Source organism: Ischnura elegans, chromosome 11 (assembly GCF_921293095.1).
Source record: "Ischnura elegans chromosome 11, ioIscEleg1.1, whole genome shotgun sequence".
Lineage (NCBI taxonomy): Eukaryota > Metazoa > Arthropoda > Insecta > Odonata > Coenagrionidae > Ischnura > Ischnura elegans.
This window is the reverse complement of record NC_060256.1, coordinates 43,387,650-43,412,477: the sequence shown is the minus strand read 5'-3', so window position 1 is coordinate 43,412,477 and position 24,828 is coordinate 43,387,650. Positions and strand designations below refer to the sequence as shown.

The 24,828-nt window shown below is 36.6% G+C and overlaps 1 protein-coding gene across 1 annotated transcript; it reads right to left on the bottom strand.

The window, feature by feature from the left end:
• Nucleotides 1-1,722: 1,722 nt before the first annotated feature.
• On the bottom strand, nucleotides 1,723-21,740 carry LOC124167726 (E3 ubiquitin-protein ligase synoviolin B). Its single transcript, XM_046545735.1, has 12 exons — nucleotides 21,371-21,740; nucleotides 21,197-21,289; nucleotides 20,950-21,102; nucleotides 20,817-20,865; nucleotides 16,996-17,226; nucleotides 16,427-16,526; nucleotides 16,032-16,174; nucleotides 15,207-15,437; nucleotides 13,736-13,930; nucleotides 11,630-11,785; nucleotides 10,274-10,511; nucleotides 1,723-2,641 (listed from the first exon to the last, which is right to left on the bottom strand). The coding sequence occupies exons 1-12, from the start codon at nucleotides 21,506-21,508 to the stop codon at nucleotides 2,425-2,427; spliced, it is 1,944 nt and encodes a 647-aa protein (XP_046401691.1). The 5' UTR covers nucleotides 21,509-21,740; the 3' UTR covers nucleotides 1,723-2,424.
• Nucleotides 21,741-24,828: the final 3,088 nt, after the last annotated feature.

Here is a 24,828-nt window from a genome sequence, read left to right as displayed (position 1 = left end):
TCCGTATGGGTGACTTTGCACGAAGTTACTTATACCGTGCAGTACCTTAGAATATCAGTTAACTCCACTCTCTTACTTGCTATCATCTCTTCTGTTATTATCACTTCTAATGTTCCTTTGTATGATAGATGCTGAACAAATATTAATTAGAATTAGACCCTTACAATTAGGATTTACGGGAGATTGCACTCTCAACCCTTTCAAGACGGTTGAGTTCTCTCCTTAGCATAGAAGATATTGGTAAGTATTGGTAAAAATTCCACAGAAAAACATCCATAAATAAAGGTTTGTCAGCACTACAGTCATTATCAAAGTACAGCTATGGTTGATATGGGTGATTATATCAATAGCAATGAAGGAGAGGATTAATACCATTATCTTGAGTTGCAAACAGATAATGTCTGCTGAAGTTAAAAAAAAACTCTGGATGGTGATGATACTTAGAGTGGTATACACTAACTTATTCTCATTCATACAGTAATACACACTCCTCATACATGCAATTGAAATGAAAACTAAGAAGCTGGAAAGATATTCCATACATTTACCTTTAATTATAGATGGGTCGAATAGCATTTTCTCAATTTCAAAAACGTATACCTAATTTTATTCCAAATACCTCTCTCGAATATCAAATACAGCATTTATGAATACTGACTAAGGATTTTTCCACCAATTTTAAATACAAATGACAATTGAAATGAAAAAAGATGAAAAATTTGCAAGTTATTCTACTTCAATACAGCTCCTAAATCCTGACGCAACTGTCACCCACGATCATATCAAACTTGTGCACATGCAGCACCGCAATTCTTTTTTTTTTAACTATGTATATGCCAATCGAAGGACATATTATTAGTAATGCTTTACTGCATTTATTGCAAACCTTAAACTAAATAAACAATCGATAATTAATTTAAATAAGAATGCGCAAAACGTAAATTTCATCATGCAACCGGGAGTCGGAAAAGGAACTACCAACCTCGCATGCACTTGTAAGTATACACACATTCTTCTTAGGCCCTAATTAGACGAGGTAGCCAGGCAACGTCACCAGCGGCAGTAACTGGCGACGCACTGGCTACCAAATCTAGCAGCCAGTTATGTAGCCAGTTCTGTAGCCACAATTTTTTCCGTATTGATAAAAATATTTGTCGTGCAATCTGACCGAGTGGCAACGTGAGACTGGCGACCTAGTGTAATAAGCTCCGTATGCTACAATGCAGCGTCGCCAGTATGGGTAGCCAGTGGCGACGGGGCTCAGTAGCCAGTCAGTCGCCAAAGTGTGGCTACGTCGCTGGCTACCCTTGCGTAATAACATCCATAAGAATTAATGACCCATGACAAGCTGAGTAGCCAGTTTCGTTGCTGGTGACTTTACCTGGCTACCTCATCTAATAAGGGCCTTAGTGTTGTTCTCATGGAGTCATCGGCATTACACCTAATTTATTGCTTACTTTCAATGATAAGCTTTCGTAAAAATATTATTAAACAATTGAACCAACCAAATATACAAAACTTCATGTAAGACCCAACCACCCAACCAAGGATCTATGCTGTGTATTTGAAATTTTAATGATTTATAACTTTGTGTCATCGAATATCTACTGGTGTAAAAAGCTCATTATTCAAGGTACTCAGTGATTCAACTACTCGAACATCCCATCCGTACCTTTAATACAAATGATTGATACCACACAATTGTTTTCAAATAAAAACAAGTTGACTTGCTTTCAATTTTAATATTTTAAGAACACCTAGACATTATCACACAGCTGATATCTAATATTTTCGTCATAAAGAAAATATTAAGACAACATTAGTGTAGTTACACAGAGAAACTCTGCACTTTTGAGACCAGCAGGTTTCTTTGAAATCTGAAAACACTGACTGCACCAAAATACAACGAAAGGAGAGTGAACCTCAGATAATCAGCTGGGGACGTAGGGAACTAAAGACCACGTCAACCCCAAGGGGCCATTGGGATAACTCAATCCCAATAATTCCATGAACCATTTGAGTATCCTTTCAATCATATTCATGTAGTGCCACTGTAAAACATAAACACCCTAAGTCCTGTACATTCATTGAGGCAATGTTATTAAAAGGATACCCTCATCAGTTAAAAAATAACCTTATATTCAAATACTTAGAATGAGGTTTAACTGAATTTCCAACCGGAAACCATGAGCTGAAAATAACAATTGCTTTAACTGGAAACAAATAAGGCTTTCATTAAAGAACCTTAGCACATCTTCCCGTGCTCCTTTTCGCTTTGTAGAGAGTGACAATGGTGAAGTGTACACAGTGGAAAACACCGACTGGATTCTTCATTGCACATAGTTCATATCACACTCAGTCGCATACAAAACTTCAATAATATAAACCAGATAGCATCAGACCAGGATATAAGTTCAAAAGGGCCTACTCGGATGCTTCACTGGTTGCTTGTGCAAATTTCTGTAGCCTCCTACGACGCACTTCCTCCTGTTCCTGGGTCAGGGGTGGTTCACTGGGAGACTGTGCGGAGCTGGCATTTTCACTGCTACCACTGCTACTTGCAGGAACAGATGACGTGGATGCTCCAGCATTCACCCTTACATCTTTGGTTGGATCTTCCTTCACTTCCTCGGCCCTAGAACTGTAACCATAGATATTAACCCGGCGGTAGTCGCGCCCATTTTCCGAACATAAACGGTCGCGTGGGGTGTCTCTGACACCCCAAAAGATTTTCTTCAATTTCTTTCAAATAGTATATATCATTTAAAAATTTCACATCTCGACGTATCCTTTGTTTATTTAGGAATGGCTATACTATATATTTCAAACCATAATTCAACTTTTATTTTTTTAAGAAAATATTTTTGAATACCTACCCTATTTTCCAGTAGGCAGTCCCAGTTCCTCCGAAAAAATTGCCAATTTTTTTTGTTTCAGCCAAAGGACACAGTTGAAATGTTGAGATATAAATACATGGCATATACTTTTATAAACATCAATCACTGTATCTCATCATATTTTCAGCGTCGACCTCTATTTGCCTTACGTAAATACTAATAATTGTACTAAATTAATTTACTTATCGATATTGAATCGATTTCCAAAAATGTATTCTTGAGGAAAAATTTAAGATGATATTACGGTCACTTATAACTATTGAAATACTCCTGTTACAAATTATATACAGCATTGGAAAGGTAAACTAACAAATATGTAGTCCTCAATAGAAGTTCAATTTCACGCTATTGAAAAGTTTTATTGAATCTAAAGAATGCAGAAAATAAATCATGTAAACTATTTATTTGCTTCTAATCACTTCTCAAAATTTTCAGCAAATGTGTACCGCACATTAGTTTCTAACACAGTTTACAGTATATTTTTGTTTTTATATCTGTGGGGAAAAAAACACATCTTCCTACTTTTTTCTATTTTTCTCCACATCCTTTTCTCAGGCTCATTTTACGCATATTCCTCTATTTTTCAAGTCTCTAGAGATCGTGTTCAATATCGATCTAATTTTACTGTATGGAAAAGTTAACGATCGAGTTATCTCACGAAGAAAACTTCTTTGCAATGTAATAGTGAATTAGAATACCTACGTATAACAAATGCACTGATGTCAGCAGTGTTTGGCAAATGAAAGAAAATGGCCATGGACCATCTCCTGATGTTTCTGCTTGTATGATAGGTGCTGCCTATTTTGTCTAATGTGGCTACACCTCCTTCAGTGCAGTTATAAAAGGTCAATATTTCCGGTTTTCTTTTATTATCTGTTCGTCTTGGATTCATGGATAGATATAGCTGTGTGAATTGTTGGCGAAAGAATTACATTCTTTGACCATTTTACGACGCAGGAAACTAGAGCTTTTTTCTTCCTAAACCAAAATAAGCTGCTATTATCTTCTTTCTTTTACTTATACGACTTTCAGTGCTAAATCTCTTTTATTTTTTGCGCACTGTTCCCGCAACCGTCAAATTATTGCTTAGAATTTCATGTACTTGCGGAATATTATTGAATCAGTAGTTCAAACTATGTTCCTCCCGTTTCTGTTTACAAAAGAAAACATTCGCTTTAACTCCTCTTTTGGACCGTTAACTAAAAAAAATGGACCCTCTGGTTGCCACTCTGAGTAGGTACATCTTCAAATACAATCGAATTTGCCAATGCAAAACTTTTGATGCTATATTTTGCGGGGTTGGAAGGTAAATATTGCCTATATGAACATCTTCTTTGAAAAGGAATCAATTGCTCATCAGCTTTTTCTCATGGCCCAATTCTATAATGTTGCCGTGTATTGCGAGCAAACATCTCAAATACATCTGTACTTTGTGCTAATTTTCCACTTTTCATTTTCTCTACTTTAGCAGTCACGTTGTGGAAACGAAAAGATAAAGGGGAAAAGAGAAATATGTTATGGCTCATGGAGGAATAACATATTTCCACTCCTAATCCATTGTGGTTCCAAAACTATAAAAAATTCTGTTACTCAGTTTTATTTGCCCTGGCTAAAAGTAAAATACTATTCAGGAACACTAATTCTTTCCTGTCTGTTTCACTATCTCTTTTACGAGAATTATTTTCAGTGACTTTCTCTACCTGAATATTAGTGCAATTCACAATTTTCTCTACCATTCTTTCAATGAACATCATACGAAAACAAACCATTCGAGTTTTGAATCCAATTTATTTTTCTAATAAGTCCACTCCTCTCAGTAACACTGCTACAATTTTATGTTCTTATGTTTGGTCTTGATCCCTGCGTATTACACGTTTCAACTCCATACTTCCCAACGTACATAAGCTCCCTTCCCTTTTATAAAAGTTAATCATCTCTGCACTGTTGTTCAGTGTAAGTGTCATGCGCAGCTACATGACACCCATCTTCTTTTTCATCAGAATCAATCTTCTTCCCTCAAAGATTCATTGAAAAGGCAAAGACTCATTCTTTTACTCTAGAGGTAGCTGACATCTAGTATGAATTGAAATCGATGAATGTAAGTATTATAAAGCCAACCTTCACTGGTAAATTCACAGAAACATGTAAATAACGACTTTTTTTGAATAACTACTGCACTAACGTAATTGAACGAAGTCTTCAAAAAATCACTTCTAAGAAATCGCATTTTCTACAAAAGTTGACGTCAGAAACAAATAAATCCTCATCCAAAATTTCAGTCAAAAGTCAAAGTATATTAGCTTTTTCCTTTTTTTAGAAAGACTGCAGGAATCCATAGTGTACTGAATGAACGTGCTAAAAGTATTACATGATCGATTTTTCGTGGCTCACTTCGAGAAAAATCACTGTAATATTATAAAAAAATACTAACTTTCTATTTGTTTACATAAATTTAGGCAAAAAATATACCAATAAATAAATATTTATTAATGTAAACGTAAAAGACAACTTGAATGGCCAGTTTCAGAAAAGTAGCTATCAAATGTGATGAAAATGGATGAAAAACATTCGGCGGCAAACCGTAACGAGAACGGTCGCGTGGGGTGTCTGGCGCACCCCACTCTGCAGAGCTTTGACAAAAGTAATTTTTCTTAAAAACTTGCATTGATTTTATAATTATCTTTTACATGTACCCTCAGAAAGCTAAAAAAATCAGCTAGAGGAGGTTACAGGTCATTGCAGTCACAATTGCATGAAAAAATAGCGCTTATATAAGACTGGGGTGTCTGGGACACCCCACGCGACCACTGCCGGGTTAAAGAAACATACTTTTTCTCTTCAAACAAAAAAACCGCAGAGGTAGGTCCCAAAAAGTATCCAACCTGTGTTCACAACACTGCACCAGAAAATGCAAGCAAAGTCTATGGGGTACAAGCGTAACCAGTAACTCTTCATGACCTTGGGTGAATTCTTCAAGGTTTCATACAGGGTCAGTGCTTCGACGGAGGCTGAATTTTCACATGCATCCACTGTCTCCGGGAAGACATCTAGGATATTGCCCTACCACAACATCGAAACAATCTATTTACCTCCAAATAAACAAAGCAGTCAGCCACTTGTAAGTACAAAAGATCCTGTTTGATGGAAAGTGCCTTCCTGCGGGACAGCAGTCAGGTTTACATCAACATGATGGCAGGGGCCATTGAAATGCAACTGAAAGGACACCTATGCCACTTCTGTAAGCAGGAGAAATCAGCAGCAGCAGAGAAGAACAGAAGCGCAATCGCATCATATCCACTAGGAAATTGTACAGCTAGGATGCAGCATGGATAGAGGGACCTTGTCATTGAAGACGACATTGAGATTTGCCTTCACACTACAACATCAACAGGGATCACGGCCTTGTCAAGAGTATGACTTGGATCCCTATAGCAAATAGATATACAGTAAAACCTCTTTACATCGTAATGGAGGGGACCAAAATTTGGGCAATTTGATGTATGGAGGTTCACTATAGAGAGGTTTTAGTGGAAGGCACCATTTTTTCATATCCTTGGGAAATTAAAGGTGCTACTGTCTTTTTAATCATTAAATAACTATATTTAAACATATATGCATGCATAAGTGAACATATATTTACAGTTATACATTAGGAAAAGGATTACACAAAGGTAAAGTAACTAGTAAAAGAGGCCTTTTTAGAAAATAAATTAGTTATTCGTTTTGCTTAAATTTTTTTTCAAACTCTTTCGAAATAATGTTTTCAATTACATGAGCACTTTTTAATGTCATTTTCACTATAAATAAATCACTAGCTGTTTTCGTTAATGCCTTTTGACCTAAGAAATTATTCAATTTACTAATAGTGTTCGGAGGAAAGTACAATAGTTTTATATTTCTCAACATAATTTCTTCATCCTCGTATTTCACTGCCTGAGTCTTTTAATTGTGCAGCCTAGATAGACAGTTTCTTATGTTTTTCCTTGGTTTTTTAAAATAGATGTCAGGGTGAATGATGGCTTTCCAAAGGTCACTGCTACATCTTCCTTCTGCCAGCCCTCGTTGATGGCTAGAGAAATTGCTAATTATGTGGTAATGCCAAGTAGTCGCCTTCTTTTATTTCTCGAATCCATCATCAGCCTATGATTAATTAAGTAATTTTTATATTTTATGGGCAATAATTGAAAATACTCCTGATAATATCTTTTAGAGAACTGATTTATCATTCTTATAACATGTGATTTGTTAAAAAATATAAAAATATAAATAAACATGTGACTACTGCAAAAAATAGACAAGAAATTGAGCACAATTTTGAAAATTTCATTGAATTCTCTCTCTCAAAAATATAATGCAAGTAGTGTTCCGAAGAAAAAATCTGTCAGGGGCACACAAAAATGCTAGGTCTGCGAAAGGACGTGATTTCCCGGCGAGAATGCTGGGCGAACTACTTTAGAATGCGGCGGCGACGGTAAGAAATTTCATTGCCCTACCGCATATCAGCTAATTAGCTGTCTCCTTCACCTAACATTGTCGCGCATGGATTGATGTTCGTCAGTATTGCTAGAAATTGACATCCCGGACTCCCGATGGAAGAGTCAGATTTTGCGGCATAAATACGCAGGCAAGACATATGTCGCTAAGCGCAATAAATTATAAACTACGATCGTTCACGAAAGTATCGAAAAAATTACCAAGGCGGTAGTAAGAAAGTGCTACACTGGGAAATGTGGGAATGAAATAATTGCAAAATTGTATTTGATTTATTTCGAGTCGCAGTATATTCATGAAATATTTTCATTTTAGAAGCAGAAGTAGCAATGCGGTCGAGTAATTCTGTCTCCATGGATGGGAGTGAAGTTGGTTGAAATATTTTTGCCAGCAAGTGATTATAAGCTGCGCTGGTCGCCTCTTTTATTAACTGAACATTGTATGTAGGCACTTACAAGAAAATAAAGCCATAAGTAAATGAAAGCGATTGCTATCGCAAGATTTTGACCATGATTTGAGAGAAAACAATGTCTTCTGTCATCATCATCATTAACTACCACTTAATATGATTAGGAGAGTTGGATGCCTTTTTCTTATTAACTGTTAGGTATGCTCTCATATAGAACAAAATGGCCCAAACTAATGGTTAACGTGAAAATTATTAAAGGTGTATAAGAAAAAAATAAGCGTGAAATATTTATCGCTGATAATGTCATTCCATGTTCGTTATCGCAGCTGCATTGATGGTCTCTAGTTGTCTCGGTACGAAATGCGGAGGTAATTAGGCCGTCTCGGGGGTGTCTCGTTGCTATGATATATAGAGGTTTTACGATATAAAGAGGTTCACTATAGAGAGGTTTGCCTATAAATTTACATGTAAAACTGACGGGACCAGAGGGTTGGTATGATGTATAGAGGTTTTCGATGTAGAGAGGTTCACTACATAGAGGTTTTACTGTAATTAGAAAAATACATGATTGACAAAGATGCAGCCAATCACAGATGACAGTCAGACCAAATTGCTGTGTGTTCTTTTCGATCAGTGTCACACAATGGGCTAAAATCAAAAAAGCTATCAAAAAACCACAAAAATGACTGTTTTGAGTAGGTAGATAGTTGAAAATTCGCATAAATATTCTGAAATAAAGAGTGCATAACTTATAACTTTCCTGATTTATTCTTTCCTGTGCCCTCACATTAAAAATATGTACGAGGTCAAAGTTAAACTAATTTAGCGAAAAACAAACAAACCTTGATTTTTTCTGAAAATTGCCAACTTTATCCTCTCGCAGTAGTTTCATGACTTCATTTCGATTAAAGATTGAATGCTCGAAAAATCAATTTTTACCAACATATTTCTATCGATAAACTAGTGGTCATAACATATTGGAAGCATTCAAGAAATCAGAATAATAACAGCACATAATTGTGCAGTTCAGTACGTGAGTGACTGATGCTGGGATTGTTGCAATTCAAAGTCTTAATGCCTCAGCATATGATGTAATCCCACTAATGATCATATAAACTTTCATTTCATAATGAAATATTGTGGTTATGTTTACATGATTTCATGATAAATTGATAGTGGATAAATTAGAAATACAACGTTCAAAAGTATGATTAATAAATAATAGAACTATTAAATTTATTACACTGCAATGTTCACCTCTCAGCAAAAACAGCCCTATTAACACCTGTGGAATGATTTTGAGTGATTTAACTACTTTCAGAAATAACGACAGCAAGTTCACTATAGCTAGAGGTTTCTTAGTTCCCAAAAGCCATTGGTAGGAGGCGTTTCCATTCTATGTGAAAAAGATCATGTGTTATATCGATGCTAACACTGTATTTCACCATAATCACACAAGAACAAAAAAATGACATCCACTACAACTATAACCAGAAAAATTGTAAAAATATAGACATCAAACTGGATAATAAATAGCTGCATTATGAGGAAGCAATAAAAAATATGAATGCTCTAAAATCAAAACTGAAAATATTTGTTTGTAGTAAGCCATTTTACTCCATTGAGAAATACTTCAAGAGCTCTGTGACTGCACTAAAGCATGTATTGTTAATTTAGTTTATATGTTTGTTTATATATCTGTGACATACGTTGTTCTTGTTAATTTACCACATCTTTGGGAAGATAAAGTTTATTACTATTATTTTAGGCTTTTTGCTCTTTCTCAGCTGATTTACTGGAAAAATAAATATACTCGAACTATCCTAAAGGTAAAATAGGATAAGGCTATGACAATGAAGAAGAAATTCACCCTATCCTACATTGCCCAATCATAATCAGCCCAGGAATCTCCTTACAATGTGGCAAGTCTCTAGTAAAACAGCTTTTTGCCAGAGGTTAGCTAGGTGTTTTGAATTCCCAGGTTTTCAATTTCTTTTTTTGAACCTTTTTGATAACACTCCCACAGCAGACATTATTAATGGGTGAATACTAACTTCTTCTAATTTCCAAATATTTTTTATTTTATCGCCCAAATTCTAATATATTTATGCATTTTTGTTTCTGTGGACTCAACACTTTGATTCAGTGGTACTAATCAGATATGTATATTTGATTTTGGCTTTGGATTTGATTTATGGATCAATAAAATATCAGGTCTATAATTATCTCTGGTTTTGTCGATGAGTACAATAGCAATGAGAAATATTTTTGTATCTCAAGAAACTTAAAATCAAGTCCTATACAGTCAATTTCACAATTGATACACAGTTTAACAATGATTGAGGATATCCGGTCCATTATAGTCAAGTAATGCCAGTGATATGTCATTCATCCCTTTTGATTATCCATTAAGGTGTCGGACACTAGGATGGATAATTGAACATCTACTGCATCATGGAATAGTTTTTATTCTTACCTAGTTTCTGGATTTGCTTGCTGAGTTGGAGGTCTAACTTGTGCCCCAGCATCTGCAGATGCAACTGCAGCTGCATATTGACCCATTGCAGTGACGGCCGCATCAAGGAGAATCTGAATGGTCCTCAGTGCCTCAAGCCTGGCCTCAAGACCTTCCCGCCCGGCCATTTCCAGTCGTCTCAACTCTTCCTCAGGGAGGCCAGAGAGGCAGCCCACTGGAGGAGGGGGTGGAGGTACACCTGAAAACAAGACATCCAAGGCTAATTAACGACATGAAGAAGAAAAGCCATCACAGACAGTTAGGGCCTTTGCACACAAGGCCACCATGGAGGCACCACCACGAAAGTCACTGAGCTATATGTACAACAGCACACTGGGCCATTTTGGGGACTTGGTCGTGCTCCTTGGAAGCGCGGCCAAAATTGTGGTGGCCAGAGCCCCCAACTTTGCTTGCCAACACGGACGTGCTACCAGCCAAAATCATATCGATGGCTAAGTTATAACAACACGTACAGTACACTCCCAATTCTCCGGGCTAATGATGGGGAGAGACGGCATGAATAGTCGGAAAACACGGATAACCCAACCTTTCACTTAAATGTCTTGCAATGTTCATAATTTACCTAAAACAAACAATATTTTATTGTTTATGCAGTTATTCCGTTATTTTAGAGTGCTTCCCGGACTCAATGAGAGCTTTCTTCGCCAGTCCGCGATCTTTTTAGCGAAGCGCAGACATGCACTGCGAGGCTTGGAAAACAGGAACACGGTGCTCCCAGGGATTGCAGCTAGCACGTGATCCCTTCCATTTCACCATGGGGATTCTCACGGAAATAATAAGCTCGGTTTATCTTAGCATTAATGCAGTAATTCTGATGGTTTTGTGCCCGCTTTTAATTTTTTTTATAAAGATCACGGAAAAAATTGAGCGAGAGTAAAAATCATGCACGGATAATCTGCAACCTGGATAAACCGTTTGTAGGGATCTACGCATTGTAATATAAATATTGCGGGAGGTGAGAATGTTGTTCAAATTTCCCACCTACTGGTACCATAGAAAGTACCGAAACTCAATTTCCATACTGTGGCATAAATGGTGCCACTTCATTGGTTGCAATACTTTTGAATCCGACTTCACATAAATTAGGCCAGAAAATGGGCTTTGAACTGACAAAATTTTATCTGAAATTAATTTGAAATGTAAAGAATTCGAAATTAGAGGTTGGAGCAAAAAATTTATGAATAATTCATGCATAATTCAAGGGACTAAACATTCACGCATTATTCTCTCTGTCTCTGGACACCCTTTAATTATAACACCTTCCACAAAGACACTACATAACAGGTAATAACTTACCAAACGGCACAAATGGAAATGGAGGGTAGAAAAATGGCGGGCTGCTCCTGGGCATACTTTCAGAAGTGCCGCCTGTTTCCCCTGCATTCTGCGAAGATGAAGCATTCTCGGATCCACTTCCTCGGGAGGCAGCATCACCATCTTGAGAAGGATCACCTGAATCAAAGAATGCACTACAGTAAATTACAAAAATCATCACCGCTGGTCAACAATCCTAAGATTGGTGGCAGTTCCTCATGAAATAAATTTTCCCAGATAACACGGGCAAGATTCCCTGATTTCACAAACCCATTTCAAATCCTCTTGACTTTTCCCAATATACCTGGTTTCCCTCACAGGCAATAAACCTGATTTGGACAGCTTGCTGTACTCTTCATGTTACCACTTCCAAGGAGATACATGAAATTCAGGATTGTTAACCCCTGGCACTGAAATGACGAGTCTAGCTCGTCATGAACTTCCAATGCCAAATCGTGCACTGTGGAGTGTGGCTTGTCATCCAATTTACATAATATAAGCTCTATTAAGGGGAACTGTATAAATGCCATATTTGACGGCATGTAAGACACTTTTTTTTCCTAAATCTGGTCTCAAAAAAGTTACCGGCATCTTAAACGTGAAGGACACAGGCTAATTTTCAATACTGAGTGATATTTTAACCCATTTAGTGCTATCCTTCTTCCTGGGGTACAGTCAAAAAATGCGGAGGGTATATTAATAAAATGTAGCAACTAGGAAAAATAAACATTAAATAGTTAATTTTTTATATATCTTTAAGTGGTTTTTTTAATTAATGAGATTAAACTGGACAATAATCACAACATTTTTATACGTTTACTGATATAGAAGTTTTTTTAATTTCAATGTTCTCCAATTTAACAACAATAACGTAAAAGCCGATATATCGGCGTGCCACACTAAACGGGTTAAGCCCGGATAAAGGTCTAGAGACACGTAACTTTTTCTACATCTGCCACAATCATTTTATCAGGTTTAACTAAATTTTTGCAGACAAAAATATAGCTCAGAAGAGAAAACTGAGATGGTTTCTGTTCGACACCGCACCGTTCCCATAAAAAAGTAAACGAAACTAGTAGCGCTTGCTCAGCCCTCTTTTGTTTCTGCTTTGCTTTGCCCGCCTATGTTTCTGCTTTCTTTATTTGGCTTTTACAAAACATGAGAACTAAAATAATCTGTGTTTTTGATGTTTCTGCTTTATTTTGTATTATGTACATTTCCTTGCCGTTTGTTAATTTTCCTCAATAAAAATATGTTTGGTAATTGCATTCAATGATTGTTTATTTGGCTTTTACGAAACATGAGAACTAAAAGAAACCACATTAACACATTGCGTACCGGAGTATTTAAATTCCTAGGAACGCCGAGATTGGAAATATGTGCCTATTAGGGCGTAATGCCTTTGGTTTAAACATGGTTAAAAAGCTAATGTTTAGAATATAACTTTACCCAATCAAACGTTATGATGCATCAATTCATTATGAATAACGAACAACAACTGAAAACGTACTAACGAATACGTATTGTACGCTTTAAATTGTTTAGGTCGACACGCCTAAATGACGAGAATCTTAGTCATCCGTCCGGAAAGTTTGGGAAAAAAATGACGAGAATTCTCGCCATCCGTACGCAACGTGTTAAGTTATTGTAGTACCGCACTGTCGCGCGGACTATTGAAACTATTTTTCCTGGTGTGTGGCCTTCTATCTAAGAGTGCATCTTATATGCCAGTGCATCTTATATGCCGTCAAATATGGTATTTTGAAAGTTTAACAATGCTAAAACATCCGTAACGTACATAAATAACTCATACTTCATGAAATATGAAGCATTAGAAGTAATAAAATGATTTTATACCAGCAGCAATAGCTGTGCTCTCAATGTATTTAACTAGATACTTTACAATATGAAATAATAACCACTTTTTTCCACTCTTCTATGTTGATTACAGACTATAAATTATCATTCCACTACCTACCCTTCCATTTGTAAAGAACCACAGAAAAAATAAATAAAGGATTGGAGCACGTCATTCAGAAAATAAACTGAAGTGGAAATGGTTCAGTGACCCAATGACTGAAAACTCACCTGACTGAGGCGTGGAAGATCTTGGCCGAGAGGAAGCGTTGGGGTCAGCCTGCGAAGAGCCTGCGCCATCTCCTTGCGGTTGCATGGGTTGTTGCTGAGGCTGCCTGAAAGGAGGCCACATGGGAAACGCAAAAGGAGGTGCAGGCATGGCAGCTCCATTTCCTCCCGCAAGCACTTGGAATGGATTCATGAAAACTGCAAAATGAAGAACAGAAATGAAAGATATTTATAGACATTATTCATAATGTACCAAAAAATAGAAATAAACTTTAAAGAAAAATGTTTAATTAATAGTAGCAGGTGTGTAACTTGGTGGAAGTCCTTTATCATAGGAGTTGAAGTAATAATAACTTGGCGGGTTATTATGACGTACCATGGTTTTGCTCCAGTGTAGCATTATCAAGGTTGTGCGTAACATTATCAGTTAGGTAACGTTATGCTGTAACGAAACCATGGTCGGTCATAATAAATCACCATGTGGAAAAAGCCAAGATTTTATTTCTTCAACTCGTATGAAAAAATATGTTTTTGCCCTCACTATAAATTTGATTTCAAAGGAGGATCCCAAATTAACTTCATATCTATCACATATTCCAGCTTTACTTTGTGGAACCAATGCACTATCAAATGAACTGCAATTTTCCAACAATCTAAAACAAGTTACAATCAACTTCATCATTTTCAATTTTCATACTTTGAAAGAGGGCGGTGTTGTCTCCTGCTCCAAGAGAAGGATATCCTGGATACAATGCCACCCACATCAAAAGAAGAAACTGCAGCACATGACACAATGATGAAGAAAACTTTAATGATTTTCACCTCAGCCAAAGTATAAAAATAACTAGTAAATAAAAGCTACTTTATTTAACACTAGAATGACCAGGGTAAGCCTACCTATTATGGTACTACAGTAGAGTACCTATTATGACCGCCAGCAGTCAATTGACCGTTTGCCCTTTTCTTGTGTTCTTTCGTTCATTTTCCCTCCATATTTTTTTACTTAATGAGTGTAGAAGTGTTCCAATACTGTGTTATGTTCAGGCAAAGTGTTAGAAAAAAAGAACACTGTAAACAATATTAATTACACCAAAAAAATTTATATTGTAATATAAAAATGTGTTTCACTTACATTGTTAAAAAATTATACATCTTGCCTTTTAAAACACCAGTAGCATTTCAAAACCTGTTTTTGTCTTATTTTTATTGGTTGAAAACATATATCAGAGAAAAAAAGAATCAGAAAAGACAGGACTAAAATGAAGCATTAAAAGCAGAAAAGACAGCATTAAATTTGGTCTCAAGATACGTATTTTTTTAACTCTCGTAAGCATGTTTTGCAAATTTTCTGATTATATTCACACGGGCAAGATGGTGTACAAAAGAAAAACGTGAATGGTCAATTGACCGCCCCCAATCATTCTAGTGTTAAGACCCACACTACACAACATCTTCATTGAATCATGTCTTGTACCTGGTCGAGCTCCTGGTGGTGCACCAGCATTCGGAGCTTGTGGCCTCCCAGCCATTCTCTGCTGAGCATTTGCCTGTGTGGCAGCGGCACCGGGAACAGGAGGTCGATTATTGGTAGCTGGAGCAGTACGCAAGATGTTGAGACGGCAAGTAGGACATGTTTGCTGCCTTTGGAACCACGAACGAAGACAGGATGTGTGGAAAATGTGGTTGCATGGCAGTTTCTTTGAAGCTGCTCAGGAGGAGAAATTGAATGTCATTAAGAAATAATTTTCCCAAGAGATCACTGACAAAGAGTAATTAACCAAGCTAAGGCCATTTTCCAATTCGCAATTATTCACCCTTCGTGCACTTTTCGATCGGCAACTTACGGATGTGACGACAGCAAGGGTGGGTCCAATCGGCAGGGCGCAAGGGAACGGAGGGTAAGTGAACAAGGGAACGTGGATGCTACTTCGTAGGAAGTGGATGTGAAAATGGCGGCAATGGGAAACTCAGAAATCTTGAACTGGAGTTTTAAGTAATTTTGTGTTTATTAGGTGAGCTCTTTTACGCTATATTATATCGGCATTGTGAATTCTTGCTCTTCACATGCAAAAATATAAGTATAAAGGTGAAATTGATTCTTAAATCAATCACCAGATGTCCTAACACTACCCCGTGCGTCACATTTCGTCACTGTCAATAGTTTGTATTATTTCCGTTCACACTTTATGGTGCCAGTAGAGCATTAGTAAGGGAGCAGGGTGCAAGGGAGAAAGGGAACAAGGGAATGAATGCATACTACGTGGATTGGAAAACGACCTAAGAGTGAAGGTTGTCTCACCAGTGACCATTTCTTCACGACATATGATGCAAACATTATCCGCAGCAGCCAATTCTTCTGGAGTAGCATCTGGATATAGTGAGTTCATGTTTTGAATGGCTCGTCTAGAGAGTATAACATCGTTGAACGCCTTCTTGAAAGCACTATCAAAGAGAAAGTATACATTTCAAAGGAGGAAAGGATCAAAACTATAACAATTAAATTTAAATATAACATGTTAATAAATGAAAATGAAAGCTAACATCCTAATCAAAATAAGTAAATGTTACTGTTAAGCATAAATGGTTAAGCATAAGTTAAATGTTATATATAAGCATAATTATGCAATAAGTTCCTTCATTAATTGAAAGGTCAAAATGAGTTCCCGTATAAATGTTATTAAAAGTGTAACATACCGCATAGTGTAGTACATTGGCCGGAAAGCAAACAATGGCAAGGTGTAGAGTCTGATCATTATAGCCACAAACGTGAGGTACAAAACAACTTTGATGAAACCTACAAAAGAGATATTAACAAGTTAATGAAATTTGAAGTAAAAATCAACAAGAAGTATTAGAAATAACTTCTGCCACATTATACAACATAGCATGGACTAAAAAAAATCAATGTTTTAACTTTGCTATTCCAGACTTGAGTCATCAATAACCAATGTGAAAATATTATTCTTTCACTTTTAATAACATAAGGCCTACTTTTTATCTAGATTGAAATAAGTCTGTCCTCGAATTTTAGTTCATAAAGAGGTAAAATATAGAAACTGAAAAAAATTTTAAATAACATATTATCTTGGCCATTAAGACAAGAGAGCAGTTTGAGTCGCATGCAGAATGTTTTGGTAATGAACATGACATTCTTTCTTTCTTTAAAACAAATGGCTCACAAAAAGTTAGCTTCTTGATTTGATTAACTATTACAAACATACTTTTACTGTTAGACGCTAAAGCTGAATAAATCAATAACTTACCCATTACAAGTTCAGTGTAGAGCAAAAATACAGCCTTATTCTCCCATGGATTCTCACTCGTCTGGTCTATAGTATGAAGGATGTACTTGATAGTTATGTTGATCATGATGGTTAATAGAATAGCATACTCAAATCCAAATACAAGCTGAACTGAAGCTCCTTTGGACATTGTTGATTGGTAGGCATGTTCCACAAAATGTTCATCCAACAATCCAAGCAATGCCAGCAAAACTGAAAAGCCATATTGATAAGAAACCATTACAAAAAATTCAATACTTCTGCACTATAGCAGATACTTCAATCAATCATTTAAAAACATTTCATTTCATCCCTAGACGTTCCTTATTGTAAATTAGCCAAATACAGAAATCCTTTTAATGTCTTTTTAATACGACTATTCAATAGATTACCCCCTAAGGCTAAAGATGTGTTATTGCCCAAATTTAAAAAAGTTATCCGTAAATGGCTTACAAAAAGCATTTTACTCTGTAATTGAGTTTTTTGATTGTGACATTGTGTTGTCCTTCGTTGATGTACATATAATCTTTTGTCTTGACATATTGTATTTTAGGTATTTTACTTTCTTAAGGTCAAATATTGCATTTAACTGTGATCCAAATCACTCAACTTAAGTATGATGAAGACTAATGCAAATTCAATTTGTTTAATGTCTAATAAATTATTACAGTGCAACCTCGATAAAACGACACCCCACGGTGCACCAATAAACACTCGTTATAGCGAATTGTCGCTTTACCGGAGGTGGAGCAAATAATAGCCAATATATATACCTGTTGCGAACAGTTATACAGGAACAGAGTGGTGCGGTGATAGATAAATTTCTATCTGATAAACGTAAGCATAAATCCAGACGAAAGGTGATGATTATTTGCATCACTAAATTTCCTTACTCAAACAACGACTAATTGTTTGGTGTTTTCTTGGCCATGGTGTCTGCCATCAAATGCTTTCTATTCATGCAACTCATGGACGTGCGGGTATGCTGACGACTGCTTTATGCCGCCCGAGGAACAAAAGAAGATTCGCGAATGCTAACGCCACAATATTTTCACCAAAATTAACTACTTATTTATCAAACGACAGTTTACAACATAAATTTGAGACTGAGCACTCCATTAACTTCATTTCTAACAAATCGCTAGCAATTACAGAGATTAAGTAGTCTTGATGTAAGTTTTTCCGGCGATGAAACCCTCGCTATGGCGAGAGCCAACACCAAAAGGGCCTCGTAAAAACGAATTTTTTAACACGCTTATTATAGGGTCAATTGACGGTGCATCGGCTATATCTCATAATAACGGGGGTATCGCTATAGCCCATACTCGCTTTAACGAGGTTCCACTGTATTAAACAACTTAGAACTCTTTTAAAAGCTCATTACACCAATGCTAATACCCACTTTCAGTCTGGCCAAGTCTATAATGATGAAAAAGGATGTCGGAAAAGGTGACCATTCCCATTAGGAGACTTTACTGAGAACCCTTTCAATCACAGCTCGCCACCACGCATTTGCTTCCTTTAGATAAAAACTTAAAAATTACCCCTAATTAGTTTGGTCACTTAAACGACCCTGCCTACTTCTAGCAGCCTGGAATGGAGGGGAAATTTTTGCCTCCTGACTACTTCCCCAGCTAGCTGAAAAAGGCCCCTTCCATTGCAGTTTTTATACAAAGACGCCACAAAGAGTTCCAGACTCGAGGGTATAATTCCCTGAGATTACCCAGATAAAAATGGTAAAAATGAATTCCCATTTACTTCTGGTATGAACATATTTCTGGAGTGCTGATTTTACATTATTTCTCATAGTTTTATGCTTTACTAGTATTGTTCAATTACCACTCAACTTCCCAAGAAAAAAAAATAGAGAAACCTCATCACAAAATGAGTGTAAACACCAAGATATTCCTAATTTTACAGGCTTTTCCACCGCATGATGAATTTTTCACATTTCAGGAATGTTTAACAATGCTTTCCACTGTCGATTGTGAGAGTGAAAATAAGGAGAGACAAATTTTTCAATCCATTATCTATGCACTTTGCATCAAAATGTCAATTTGCTGCAAAAAAAATTGATGGTCTCAAACCTATAGCAGACAACCTGATAACATAAAATGCTCCTACCTCAAGCAGGTCACCACTTCTGAGCCAACCTTCCTTGGTCTCAGCAAAAAAAAAAACTGTTATGTAACTTATCCCCATATATTCTGCCCTAACTTATATCCTTCTCCACCCCCAAATATTTTGTATTTACAGCCACATTTTTCAGTACTTCACAACATTGGCACATCTATGGGGGGGGGGACAAGGGGGCACGTACCCCCCCTAGACTCTTATAGAATATGCAAGATTATTAATACAGTCCCATTATCAATGCATTTTTTTGTATTACTAGGTACCCTTGTGCCCCCCCCCTCCCCCCCCAAGAACAAAATCCTGGATACGGCCTTGCTTGTGCCCCCCTCCCCCCCCTTAGAAAGAAATCCTGTATCTGCCCCTGCTTCACGATCATAAGTTTGCAAACCATAACTATGACGTTCTGTCGTTCAAACCATTGTTGGAAATGAATAAAAATCTGTGGAATACACGACACATTATCAAATTCAATATGAATATTTTACCATCTGACACTTGAAGGAGTACCTTTCAAGATGTATTTTTGATGTAACATAACTTTCCTTTTTATTTTTACCATATAATTACAGTATATTGTGAATCCAAGTCAGAGCAGTGTCATTCCCAATGAGTAACAATCACAAATATACCAAAGAGAAGTCTTTGACACGTAAATGTCTGATCAGAAATATTCGTTTTGAGGGTAGGGCACCAACATGGGCTACAGATTTTCTATAGCACTCTAAGGTATGTCTCAAATTTTGTCCTGAAGATAGTACTTTAATAATTTATGCTCCCATTAAAAACTCAAAATGGTATTTTTGATTTCTTCTTTAATGGCAGTACCATCAATACTTGGAATACTGATTTCTATAATGACAATACATACTATAATTAACAATTAAAAATAAAATATAGATTAAAGTAATCATATCACCACAATAACAGCCAACTAAAAATGCTATTGAATGAATTTTTGGCATATTTCCATATCTGTTAATACCATATCCACAAAAACATTGGTAAACCATTTTTTTCAACCTATATCAATCTAATCTAGCATTTAAACTGGTGAACTATTCAAGCTTGAAAATTTCTATCAAAATTGTTACTCTCCTGGACAAAGTCTTCCTGGGTTTCTTTTGAAGAGAGATGTTTGATACATGGCAATGTTACTACGTCTGTCATGTTCATTTGATGACAAACATGTACATTGAAAAATCTGCAACTACTTATGGATTATCCCTCCCAGTAAGAAAACCGAGAAAACCATACTGAATGAATGCTTTCCTTATAAAAGCAGCAGATTTGAGACTTCTTGACAAACCTACACACACAACACTAACATATGAACACCTTCTGCGATGGCTACTAAGGTTATCAAGATAGATTAATGAGAAAGAATAGGTGATGCAATAAGAGAATTTAAAAAATCTGCCTTCCATTGACACTCGAGTGTAGACATTTCCGAATTACTGTAAGTAGCTGCTATAGCTAAATCCTTGCTCGCATTAGAACTTAAATGGACAAAATTAATACGAAAGAAATAATGGAGAAATGCTAGCTGTACCAATTCATACTTCAATCGGGTAAGTGAAAGAAGCACACGGTAACAGTACCCTTACATAACTCCAGAACACTTGAAAGAAAATTTTTATAGTTCTAGACCAATCGTAAACATTACTTACTTGAAACTCTCAGATGAAAAACCCAGGATATGAATGGACTCCTTTCCAACTGAAAATTGAAATCAAGGAAATGAAAAAAAATTCAAGGGAACTTAAATATTTTAGTAAAGGCGATAACTCTAATTCCACTCACGAAATCCACTCTATCCTCAGCTAACCAGTGAAATGATTTCAAGAACAGTAGTACTGTAAACAAAGCCACAAACTTCGGAGTAAAATCATCTCTAAACACTGTAAAAGCTAGGCATGTTTCAGTCACGGCATACCATGATCTTTCCATTAAATGCTGTGAAAATAAATTTTAAAAATCATTAGATATGGAAGATAGGAGCTCACGCAACTCATTAGCAGAAATAAACAAATGTTGAGCTCAAAAGTACCTCATATTCAGCAGCTCGTAACTGTCCGAAGAAGAATTTCCGCATTATTTTTCCAATAACAATAACCAGAACAAGTGCCTGCATGTAGATGACCTAAAATCAAGAGTCATACAGTCATCAGTTACAGTAGCAAAAACGAAGTCTACACTTTGACATAATGGAAACAGTACAAACCGCCATGCTTGGACTGGATCTTGTAATATATACAACTGAAGGATAAAACTGTTTCTTCTGGTAATATGCATTTCCAATGACACACGCTGTCATTAAGAAACTTAGGGATGTTATGGTGAAATAGGCTAATGAACGCATTCTTGTTTATAAATTTATGCACACGGAAAACACAAAATATAGGCTGCAGAAAAACTCTGACGGTTACAAAAAGCGATTTGACACAGCAGAGATTCACTGCAAATCTTCTGAAAACCACAAAATGACTAGAACGTACACTTTCCAAATGCTAACGATGTGTTTCTGTTTTGTCACTGATAAATTTCTTCTTTCATTCGGCAACAAACCTGACGTGGGTGTAGTTCTGGAGCAATCTTATTGGTGACACTGTTGCCATTACCACGATGCGCTGTTGCCAAAACACCCGGTGGGCGCCAAATATGTCTATATTTTCTCGCAGCGTCGTAAAAGATTAAAGAAACTGATAACCACTTTCCTGTATGATAGCTTCTTGAAGAGCAGTCTTAACAAAATAAGTATGATGGCTCTGATCACGTACCCATAGTACACAATAGAAAATAATAAGTAAAATTTCCAATTATTTGAAATAAAATAGAAGTTGCACAGACTTAACATTTTACATTTTCATCAGAAGTATATGTCGCGATTAAGAGCGGAGGCAAAAAAAACGGGGTTCATCACACACGTCTTCATTCAGAGAACGAAAAAACAGAACAGAGAGGGACAGATGTGAAACGTACAGTAATAGGTACTACGTGAGCAGGGATGGATTTAGCATAAAATTTGGGGGAGGATCATGACCTGGGTCCGGAGAGTACAGAATAACCCTGAGGGACAGGCATTGATCTCCAGGGTAAAATTTTTAAAATATTCATTTGCAACGTATTTTCGAGCCTAAAACTTCATATTTATTCCTAAAAACAGATAAAATTGAAATTTTTTAGACATTTAAGAAGGTTAACAATCAGGAAGAAATAATTAGCAGCTTGAAGTTTAAAATAATTTTGAAATATTTAAATTTCATGCGGCAAGAAATATAGAAATAATTCATTGGAAAAGGTTTTAATCCTTTACAAATATACAAAAACTATTAAACTTATAAAAATTGAAATTTTTTGACAAAATTTGGAGGAAGGTGACCTCTGTGACTTCCATGTAACCATGTGGGGAAGGACAAAATTGCATTATAATCATCAACAATCCGTTTTATGGGGATAACCATTGAATGTTCACCAATCCACAGATATATGAACATCAAGAAATTTCGACTCTGGAAATTGTAAGTTTTGTTGAAATCGACTTGGGGTTCAAGGGGATTGAACAGGAAACTCCATAGTTTTTTTTTCAATTCATCAAAGTGGATGACTGAGACGGTAATTTTTGAATGCAATAAATATTTAAATAGGAAGTATTTTTGTGTCTTCATTCTGTTGCCCTTGCTTGTGAAGACATTGATTGCACTACACAGTCAACCTTTGTTCTATCGATTTCTTCGTTTCACACTATTCTTGCCATCAAATGATGGAATGAAAGGGACACAGGAAGGAATTTTAGTGTGAAGCTTACTAGGCAAAACAGGAAGGAAGACAGTTGATAGTTATTAAATTAGCGAGGCAACCCATCTCCGATGAAAAATAGAGGAGGGCAGTAGTGTATAGGAAAAATATTTCAGGTGAGAGGTCAACCTGATCATGATCAATCAAAGCATAGTGCGCGATAGACTGCGGAGATGCTCATTTTGGGGAGGCGGACCCCCTTGGTCCCATTGGTAAACATCCCTGGGGTAGGATTTTGAAAATTCATCTAATTTCGTTGAATTCAAAGATTCCAAATTTAATCAAAGCTCATTTCATCTGAAAATTTATTAGATTGAATTAGTGGATTAGCGGTTCAACGTAGACTCTATAGTTCAGATACTTCTATAATCAACTCTGTTCACAGCCACCAAGCAAATACATTTCCATTATCTCAATGACTATGCTCTACAGGTTAGCTGCGTCGAAGTTTATTTCCAATGTCGTTTCATGGCATATGCTGGCCACATCTTCAGATCAGGTATGAGTGCTGATAGATGGAAATGGCCCTTTATATAGCTACATCATCCTCCCGGGGTCAACCAGTGGCACTTTGTCCTTGCCAAAGAGAAACATCATTTCCAAAGCATTATTGAGGAGGCTATTGAAATTGAAAAACTAACAGAAAATTTCTATGGAGATGATGGGGATAGATTTAATGCGACCTGAAAAAGACTAATTTGCAAAAGCATGCAAAATCGAGGTCCTCAACGCGGATTGGTCGCACCACTGGTAGGCCACCCGGAATATGATATTTCCATCCATCAGCACTCTGAAGATAGGCCACAAAATGTCAACGGAAATAAACTTCTACGCAGCTAATCTGGAAACTATGGAGAAAACTGCAATCCAGCACTGTGAAAGCCGCAAGCAGAAATTTCCATAACTTTTCCCTGATTTCCACTCTGAAGTTTTTAAATTTCCCTGATTTTATTTCAATGGCAAAGCAGTCACTTTTATGGAAAAATGCAGCTAGGTACACAGTGAAATAAAGTTTGTTTGATGAAACAAAGTCAATTAGCACCAGGGTGCTACCCTATGCTTCCTGGTAGGACATAACCAAAACACCCACCTTGCCACTCTTACGCAGCAAGGCGTGTTCAACCACTTTGCAGTGCCACTAGAATTTTTCCCACACCGTGAGCTAATTTCATTGACTTACTGTCCCAATTTATATTTCCCTGAGCGGTATAAACCCTGTTTAAGAGTAAAATTGAATAAAAAATATTTTTTGAATCCTGACTGCCAATTTTCACTGTTTTTTAGAGCATTCTCTTTCAGGACCTAGAGAGAAAAATCTTTTTTGGAATTAGTTGCAACATCTAAATTAAGTATACCGGCACTAGCCAAGGTGAAAACTTTACAGAGTCACCCACAATGTTACAAATTGTGCAAAGATTCCACTGGGAAAAAACATTTGCCTTGACTGGGATTCAAACCCATATCTCCTGATTTCCAGTTGAGTGCTTTCGCCAAATTTAGCTAATATCCTATTTTCCACGGAGGGGAAAGAAAGACACTTTTGTAGCTTAACAGGCTAAAGCACTCAACCAGAAATTGGGAGATCTGGGTTCAAATCCTGGTTTGGGCATGTGATTTTTTCTCTGTAGAATTTCTGCCCAACCTTAGTATTATCTATAAATAGATAATGGGGAAAATGAGCTCCATGGCTTCTATAGATAGGCGATTCAAAAAGAGGTTCTCATAAGGCCGTAAAATTTGACACCACTCGCCAGAGGAATAAACAAAAAACACTTCACCAGACTGCCTTCCTATGGCAGTTTACGGGAATTATGTACTTCCACGTCAGGGACTACCACAGGCACAAGCACACACCCCCAAATTGACACCTTTGCAAGGCTGTCG

What these genes read in the sequence shown, in the direction of transcription:
- LOC124167726 (XM_046545735.1), bottom strand. Translation starts at nt 21,508, where the DNA reads ATGCGTTCATTAGCCTATTTCACCATAACATCCCTAAGTTTCTTAATG. An exon ending in GATCCAGTCCAAGCATGGCG is followed by an intron (nt 21,290 to 21,370) that starts GTTTGTACTGTT and finishes TCTTGATTTTAG; the next exon opens with GTCATCTACATGCAGGCACT. An exon ending in ATCTTCCACGCCTCAGTCAG is followed by an intron (nt 11,786 to 13,735) that starts GTGAGTTTTCAG and finishes TCTTTGATTCAG; the next exon opens with GTGATCCTTCTCAAGATGGT.